The following is a 9,655-nucleotide window of genomic DNA, read 5'->3' on the forward strand; positions in this document are numbered from 1 at the left end:
AAGAGGGGCACTATGTGAGGGATTGTCGCCAGTTAGCCCCAGTTCAGGACATGAGGATTTGTGATCATTGCCATCAGGTTGGTCATGTGAAGGCCAACTGTCCGCAGCTTGTTGCGAGGTCGGTGCAGGCTCCAGCACCGGCTACCTTGAGGATTACTGGTGAGGTGGTCCAGTCAGGTCAACGCCCGACGAGCGGCCCAGTGAGACTGTAGGCCCTGAGAGGCGGCCCAGTCATGCCGAAGGCTCGGTGTACTCTAGTTTGGTAATCTATCGAAGCATGAATTGTCATAGCAGCGGGTAATCTGTGGTTCTAATTCTTGTGGGAAGCCTTGAATTATCATGAGTTGGTTAATCAGTCTAAACGATCAGTTGAGTGGGAGTTGCAACGGATCAGTAGATTAGGCCTGTCAGGAAGAAAGACCAGTTTCAAGATTTCAGGTTTTAGGGTTCAAAAAAGGTGGGATAGGCTGTTACGTGAAATTCTGAATTGAGAATCTGCAAAGTAGTGAATTATGTCGGGTTGCTAGCCTTGGGAAGCCATTGTGAGTTTCGAGTGGTGGTGGTGCCACTCCAGGATGTTAAGCATGCCAAGAATAGGAACAAAGGAAAAAAGTATATATATATATATATATATATATATATATATATATATATATATATATATATATATATACACCAAAAAAGACATGCTTATATATTTAGAACTATTTTTGTATTTTTTTTTATATAAAAGTATTAAGTTATAAGCTTAAAAAGGTTATGTTCTTATAAAGGTATTATATTATTTTCATCTTTATAAGTTGTAAGCTTGTTTAAAAGGTTAAATAAAAAAAAGTGTGTCTTATGAAAAATGATTTTTTTGATGGAGGAAAAAAGTTATTACCAAAAATGTTTATTAACTCCCTATACAGTTTTAGGTTTATTAACTTTTTGAAAAGCTAAGAATTCAATAAATTATTTTCAAACTCAATCCCAAACACCAACTGTAACGCCCGTAGATCCGGGCTAGTCAATTTAGAGACGATAAGCATCAAAAATAAATTTTTGATGAAAGATTATTTAGAAGGAGTAATCTTAACCAAATTGTATTATATGTCACAAGGTTTCCGTGCATATAAAGAACGCCAAAATCCAAGTTATAACGAAGAAGTTATGGCCTATCGAAGTTTCGCGACAGAACCGGCACGACCCAGCGCGACCCAGCTCGACGTAAATAGTGAACTTAAGGTAGATAGATATCTATCCTTAGTGATCTAAACAAGAGTTGAAGATTTATTCGATAGTAGTCCAACGATAAAAAGACAGACGAAAACGGAGTTCAGATGAAGGAGTTATGAATTTCGAACGGAGTTTTCCTGTCCCGGCCTACTATAGATAATATATAAGTAATATACTTATAATATATTAAAAATAAAGTCAAAACTAGCCAATGGAGTCTATACGAGAGTTGTAGAGCATAATCTCACCTTCGCGTCGATATAAAGAACGTCGAAAACGGAGTTCGTATGCGAAAGTCATGAATTTCTGAAGTTCGGGGCGCGAAACCCCAAAACTGTCAGAGACCACGACGTGGCAAGCAGTGTCACGACGTGGCAAGTCTTCTGATGCAACTTGGGATGACGCATGCAGTGACGATCAAGCCCACGACGTGGCAAAAGGATCCCACGACGTGGCAAGGGCCAAATTTACCCTATAAATAGATTTGAAGGGCCAGCCGACTATGGTTGCTCCATCCCTTCTCTCCCACTCCCGATACACCCTCTAAGCCCTATTTTAACCCCCCGAAGCCCCGGTATCAACCCCGAGACCCGAAGCAAGTCCCGAAGCCCGAAGATCCTGAGAAGAAAAGAGTTTCCGAGCCGAAGCTCTGCCCACGAGAAACTAGGTGTGTGAAGTGATTCCGGTTTCACCGAAGAATACTACTTCTACAAGTTGTAGTGTTGTCCGATCATCTTCTGATCAAGTGAGTGTATAGTCCCTTTCATAAACTCGATAATAATACAAGTATTGTTTGAATGTATTAAGTATATTGTTGTTTATATGTGTGAGTGTGTGGTCACTTTCTTCTAACACATAAATATCAAGTATTTGCTATGAAATACGTGTTATGTGTATAATATAAAGTTGTTTATATATGTGGGTGTATAGTCCCTTTCATAAACATGATTTTAATACAAGTATTTTTTGAATGTATTAAGTATATGTTTGGTGTGAGTGTATAGTTACTTTCTTCTAACACATAAGTATTAAGTATTTGCTACGATATACGTGTTATGTGTTTATATATTGTCGTTTATTTGAGATAAGCATGGAATTGATGTTTTATATAGGTTTTAAATGAGTTAAACTGTATATGTATGTTATATCTACAAATATGTTGGGTAGAACATGGGTAGACGAATTAGTTGGGGTGTGATGACGGATGAGTTTGAGTATGAGACGAAGGATGAACCTTGGTAGCTATGGATTTAGTACTGTATAGATGAACCTTGGTAGCTATGGATTTAGTACCATACAGACAAAAGTTGGTGGCTATGGATTTAGTACTGTTAGATAGACGATTGTAGCTATGGATTTAGTACTTTTAGATAAACGTTGGTAGCTATGAACTTAGTACCTACACCGATAGCTATGGATTTAGTACTGTTAGATAAACGTTGGTAGCTATAGACTTTGTACCTACACTGGTAGCTATGGATTTAGTACCCGGTGGATGAACCATAGCAACTATGGAATTAGTGCTCTATGAAGGAGCCTTAGCAGCTATTGTCTTAGTGCCTAATAAAGAATCCTGGCAGCTATTGTCTTAGTGCTTAATACGGAGTGAACGAATAGATGATTCTTAGGGTAGACCCTTAAGAGTAAGGAAGATAATGGGGATGGGTAATTGGGTTGATTGTTTGATGATTGAATATAATAATTATATTATTGTGGGTTGAAAACCCTATATGCTCACCAGGATCCCAAGCCTGACCCACTCAGTTTAATTGTATCACAGGTATCGATACGAAGCTGCTTTGCACTGAGAGATTAAAGGAGATGTAAATCACTAGAGTAAATGAATGTATGTTCTGTTTATGCTTATGTGTCTGTATCGGAACATGACATCCCGAGGTTTTATTATTTAATGAAAACACATTATCTTTGAGAAATGTTTTGATAAGTTTTTATCATATCTTGTTTTGGGAACAAATTCCGCAACCGTTTTCTTTAAACGATTACTCTGATTCTAAAAACAAAGCATAAACAAATCGCTCTTTTTTGACCAGGAAATTGGGGATGTCACACCCACTAAGAGACTAGAAAGCGAATCACAACATATATACTAGTAATAACATATTTTGTTATTAAGGTAATTAACTTTTCGGGTTGTTCACATATAGATAACTATCTTTTTTTTGTACACATCTAAGTAACAAAGTTTTTGGAACTGTTCACATATAACTATTATGACCTGCTGTAGCAGGTTACATCCAGCTACAACATGTCATAATGGTTATATGTGAACACTTTCAACAAGTTCATTACCTAGATGTGTAAAAAAAAATAGTTACCTAAATATAAACAAAACCAAAAGTAAGAGTAAATTATATGAATGGTCCCTATGGTTTGGGGAAATTTCTGCGTTTGGTCCCTACCTTATTTTTTTTAACTTGGATGGTCCGTACTGTTTATTTTTGTTGCGCTCTTAGTCCCTGTCTTACCTAAAAAGACTATTGTTCCCTTATTAATTTATTTTTTTAATTAAATTTCTTATTTATGTATTTGTTTTTATATGTTTAAAAAAATTAATAGACTCCACATATATGTATCTCCTCACCGTAAATCTGAAACCACATTTGAGAAATTTAATATGGGTCACACCTAGGGATGAGCATTAGAACCGCCGGAACCGGAATTGGTAATAGGTCCGGTTACCGGATCTCCATTTTTATGAAAACCGGTCCCGGTTCTAAAAACCGGAACCGGTTTGACATTTTTTTTCATTTTTTAAAATACGCATAATTCACTCATATGAAGTCGGAATTATTTGATTTTTTTTTCCAACATGTAATTTGGAGTTTGTAATTCATTTTTGACGATACAAACATATGTTTTGGTTAGATATTGAATCAGACACATGCCCCGAAAGAAAGCATATCGATGCTGCGTTTTTTTTTTTTTTTTTTAATTTCAGCATTATTTTTTTGTTTTTTTGAAATCTGTCCCATTTTTTAAATGTGTATAACTCATTCATATGACATCGGAATTACTTAATTCTTTTTCCAGTATGTAATTTGGTGTTTGTAGTTCATTTTAGACTATAAAAACACATATTTTGGTTAGATATTGACTAAGTTATAGACCCCGGAAGACAACATATCAATGCTGCGTTTTTTTTTCTGTTTCAACATTTTTTTTTATTTTTTTGGAATTTGTCCCTGCTTTTAAAATGCATATAACTCACTCATATGAAGTCTGAATTACTTGATTCTTTTTTCATCATGTAATTTAGTGTTTGTACTTCAATTAAGAATGTAACAAGTCATAATTTGGTTAAATATTAAATCATTTACAAGCTCCGGAAGATAGCATATAATCTATAGTATTTCAACCGGTTCTACTTTGAAAAATAACCGAAAACTGAGATCGGAACCGGAACCGGCACTAGAACCGGCGGTCCGGTTCCGGTTCTGAACCGGTCCGGTTCTAAAGCTCATCTCTAATCCCACCGGTCACCATCTCATCTCATCCTATTCAATTTCTATTTTCTTTCCATCTTTAGTGACATGAAAATCTTCACCATTCTTTTTTTTTTTGTTCTTCAACTCTGGCGAACGAACATCATAACTCATTGTCTCTTCACTTTAATGGGTTGTGGTGTTGGTTCACTGGAGTTGAAGGACCAAAACATAATGGATGATGAAGACGTCGATATCACTAAAGATGAAAAAGAAATAGAAGTTAATGATGATGAGAGATGGGACGGTGAGGAGATACAAATATGTAGGGTCTATTAGTTTTTTTAAACATATACAAAAATACACAAATAAGAAAATTAATTAAAAAAAATTAAATTAATAAGGGCACAATAGTCTTTTTAGGTAAGACAAGAATAAGCGGAAAAAAAAAAGTAGGGACCATCCGAATTAAAAAAAAAATAAGTTAGGGACCAAACATACAAATTTCCCCAAACCACATGGACCATTTGTGTAATTTACTTATATTTTTGGTTTTGTTCATATTTGTCTAACTATTTTTTTACACATCTAGATAACGAACTTATTGAAAGTGTTCACATATAACCATTATGACCTACTATAGCCGGATGTAATCTGCTACAGCATATCATAATGGTTATATGTGAACAGTTCTAAAAAGTTTGTTACTCAGATGTGTACAAAAAAAAAATAGTTACCTACATGTGAACAAACTGAAAAATTAATTACCTTAATTAGTTCTATTCCCAAAAAAATATTCAACCAACAAAATATGTCAAATTAGCGTAAATCAGGAAAAAATATAAAATGAGTAAAATCAAATAGTTTTAACAAAAATTATTGGATAAAAATGAAAAAAAAGTACTTCGGATAAAACCATAATTCGGATATAAAAAAGAAAATATTTCAAATTAGCGTAAATCAGGAAAAAATATAAAATGAGTAAAACCAAAATAGTTTTAACAAAGATTTACATAATTCGGATATAAAAAATGTAAAAATCAAAATAGAAAAAACCTAAGAGGATGAAGAGGTTTGAATGGCTCCTCAAAAAAAAAAAGTACCAACTACATTGGTAAAAAGTTGAAATTATCAAGAAAGTCTCATATGAAATAGTTTCATTTTAGTCTTAAAAAAAAAATAGTATCTTAAAAAAATATATATATAAACTTTACGGTTATTTCATTTTTGTTCAAACTAACAATTTTTTTTTTTTGTTCTTTTTACAGGAAATGACATATTATCATTTAAAATAAAAATAATCGAAAATTTTCTATTCAAAAAATAAAATTTGGAACTAAAATGGAATTTTTTTTAAAATATTTAGATTTTTCTGACAACTTCTCGTAAAAAGTTATGTTAAAGATTATTCAAATAAAAAAAATAATTAAAATAACCTACCATTAAAAATGCTCTAAGAAAAAGGACAAACTATCTAAATGCATAAAAACAAGGGTGGATGTAAAAACAATAATAATACACTTCCATTCATCCAATTTTCATTTCTTTCTTTTAACCTTTACATAGAGTAATTAACATTTTTGGTCCCTGAATATAGCTAAATTTTACAATTTTTATCCCAAAAATTTATGAACCAACTTTGGTCTTTATTTTATGTTTTCGTAACGCTGACTATTTTTTGGTACCTATGTATAACCGGTTTTTGTAATTTTGAGCCAAAAAATATAGTAATTAACTTGGAACAGAGACCAAAAACATGTAAATTATGGAATTGTGCTTTGTAAAAACATGTAAAGCATGTTGTTATTTCTTGCGACTACCCCTACATTTTTTATTTTTGTGCAAAATCAATTTGATTAAGAAAATACCAAAGAAAAAGAGACTTGTTCACATTCAAAATCATTTAGAAACTCCACTTCATTTTACAAGAGATCACAGGCCACTAACAATTGTGTTTACAACTAAAGGATTTTTAAAGATGGCAACACACACACGCACACATTTTCAAGAAAACCTGGAATTTGCAAGTAACAAATGTTTGAGTAGTTTGACCAAGTCAAAGTCAAACAGTTGGGTCTTCAAGTGTGGCTGTGAAAAGATCTGTGATGCGTGGATAAGCTGCCTTTTCATCAAGCTGATTTTGAGCCCATAAAAGCATCCTTAATAAACTTGGCAGCTTCGGATCTATCAATCAGAGATCTCATTCAGTCAATGCTAAATAAAATAAATACAAAGTTTCATGGAAAACTGAATTTTTCAAAAATAAAAAATAAAAAGTAACCTTTTTCATGGCTTTGACTTGTAAGGATTGCAGCATTGACCTCACTTGCAGTTTTTAGACGTTGAGAAATGTCTAAAAGATCCCCAACAGGGCTGTTCTTCACATCTTCAAATGCCAGCAAGGCAACTGTTCTCTCCAATTCCTCTAGAAAGCTTTGCTGCAATGGTGGGAGTTTATCAGATAAAGGGCATTTTGGGGATATTAAATTAAATATTATTAGTATAAGAAGATCAGTGTTTACATTTTCCTCTCCCCTTGGAGCAAGCTCCTCCTGTGCAAATTCCAGAGCTTCTTCAATCTTTCCATTTCTAATCAATTCTATCAACCTTTGCTGTTGCAGATGGAAAAACAGCTGTGGGTTTGTATCTAGAATCTGCATAAAACATATATGGGTTGGGTTGAAACATTCAAAAAGAAAAGAGTAAAATGACCAGAATGCCCTTCAAAACTTGTAATCATGACAAGAAACTAACCTCGGGATTCAAATCATTAACTTTTTCAATTGCATCTTCAACGTTCCCTGACTGAACAGCTTTTTTAACAGCCATACGGTCTGTAATGGTTGCAAGATCTATATCTGCTGTTTATATTATTAAAGAAACTCATATAAAAGAAGAAAATGATACAAAATAAATAAATAAATGAACTCATTAAAGAGATGAAAATGGATACGTTCTGTTCCAGATTCCATTCGGAATTTTTCTGCTGCATCAACATATCCCTCAGTGACAAGAAAATTCATAACCAATTTGTTCATGTCTTCTTTTCGGATTTTAACATCATTAAGCTTTTTCTCCCATTCATCCCTTGTTATTACCTTCTTTGAAGTAGCCTGTATATAATAATAGATTGTAAATAACAACATTGTCAAATCCATCATAAGAAAAAACTTGAAAACAATTGGGTTCTGACAGTGATTTGCGGTTTTATCTGTTGTTAATCTTTTCAATCTTGAAAACAATATCGTTTAGGTTTACAATTTTCAAATAAAAAACAAAAAGTTTGCATCCGTTCACAATCAGGTTTCAATTTGAACCAGACTTGGTTCAGTTCGATTTGATTTTCGATTATATAACTTTTTTTCAAAGGCGATGAACAGCCATAACCATAAACTGTCTGAAGATAGATCAATTTACAATTCCGGATCTCCTGAAACTTACATATCGTGGGTAATGTACAAACTTAACTGCATCAGGTACAAGTACTAATTAACCTTCTACATAACCATGTCGTTATATGTTCAAGTAGAGTTGCAGATATTATTCAAGAAATAACAAATGAATAATCGATTCGCAACCATTAATCTCGATTAAACCCTAATAAGTAAGAATTACAATATTAATTTCAAAAGAACGTAAAGCCCTAAACTCAAAATTACAAAAATCACAACAACAACAACCTTCTTTAACTATACAGCTGATTGTATCGGGGAAGGGAATATTATTTGATTTTCTCGAAGAACGAATGGGAATAAAAAGGGATAAGTTATTACCATGGCTTCAATTTCTGCTAGTTGACGGATGACACTCCAAAACAATGACATCAGTTTACTGCTCTAACCTTCAAACCCATCTAAAGAATCGTAACACTTTGATCAGTTTTATTGAATTTCGACTTTTGAATTTTGTAGATCGAGAAAAGAAGAAGAACAATCGGGTTTTATGCGTGTATTGATTGGGGAACTATCGATCAATATGATTTTTTAAAACTGACCCCTGGGGTTATGGATATTATTTTTTAACCCAATCTTGGAAATTTGGTTTTTTTTTTGGTTAGATTTCATGTTTATCTTCCGTGTTCCATAATTATACAGGAATCTAATGGATTTTTATATAAACGTTTTTATTATATTCAATAGTAAATTAATCACATCTTCTTCTTTTTTTCACTCGGCACAATCCCAAATATATATATTTTTTAAGGTTTGTGTTACTCATAAATATTATATTATTCTATCATCTTCTAACCATCATAATATTTTTCTACATTGGCATCTACCGTTTTTTGGTAAACCATTATCGTTGTCACTTTCTACTACACTTCTTTCTACTCAGCTTACTTATGACTATTGTTTGTTACTCCGGCCATTTCTGCTCCCTCTCGTCAGAAACCTGCATTGAACAACCTACTACTACCACTTTTTTACTTAGTCTCTCTTTAACTCATGCAAAAATTGACTCTTTCCGACGACCGTTTTTCACAACATATATAGTTGTTTATGAATGGACAACATTTAGTGGAAAAACGCGATAGATTACTCTGAGACGATTTTGTAGATATAAAGATCGTCGAAAACGGAGTTCATATAAGGAAGTTATGACCGTTTGAAATTAGGGTAAAAGTATGCTACTATTTCAAGAAAGTCAACAAAAATCAAAATCAAACGGTCAACTTTTGGGTTACCACGGCGTGGTAGTGGTTGAGTCACCGAGATACATGTCGAGCGTTGAAGGACACGCGACAGGAGGACGAAATATGTGGCAAGTCAGAAACCCCATGAACACCACGACGTGACCAATAAACCACAACAGTATGGTCATACGCAAGTATACATAGGTTTCATTGGTGTCATTTTGAGGGTTTTTGCGCACTAGGTGAGTAATATCACTTCTTTTCTAGATATATGTTATTGTTGTTCTTCATTGATTATGTGTTAAATACAATAGTATGATTATTGTGTATTTTTTATGTTTACAAGTGGAACTCGTAGGGT

General features: G+C 33.4%; 1 protein-coding gene across 1 annotated transcript; it reads right to left on the reverse strand.

Annotated features, from left to right (window-relative positions):
- Nucleotides 1-6,526: 6,526 nt before the first annotated feature.
- Nucleotides 6,527-8,618, reverse strand: LOC145006026 (LisH and RanBPM domains containing protein). Its single transcript, XM_078965116.1, has 6 exons — nt 8,435-8,618; nt 7,615-7,774; nt 7,416-7,522; nt 7,184-7,315; nt 6,943-7,099; nt 6,527-6,845 (listed from the first exon to the last, which is right to left on the reverse strand). The coding sequence occupies exons 1-6, from the start codon at nt 8,483-8,485 to the stop codon at nt 6,724-6,726; spliced, it is 729 nt and encodes a 242-aa protein (XP_078821242.1). The 5' UTR covers nt 8,486-8,618; the 3' UTR covers nt 6,527-6,723.
- Nucleotides 8,619-9,655: the final 1,037 nt, after the last annotated feature.

The sequence above is a fragment of the Lactuca saligna genome, chromosome 7 (genome assembly GCF_052625555.1).
Source record: "Lactuca saligna cultivar CGN05327 chromosome 7, ASM5262555v1, whole genome shotgun sequence".
Taxonomy (NCBI): domain Eukaryota; kingdom Viridiplantae; phylum Streptophyta; class Magnoliopsida; order Asterales; family Asteraceae; genus Lactuca; species Lactuca saligna.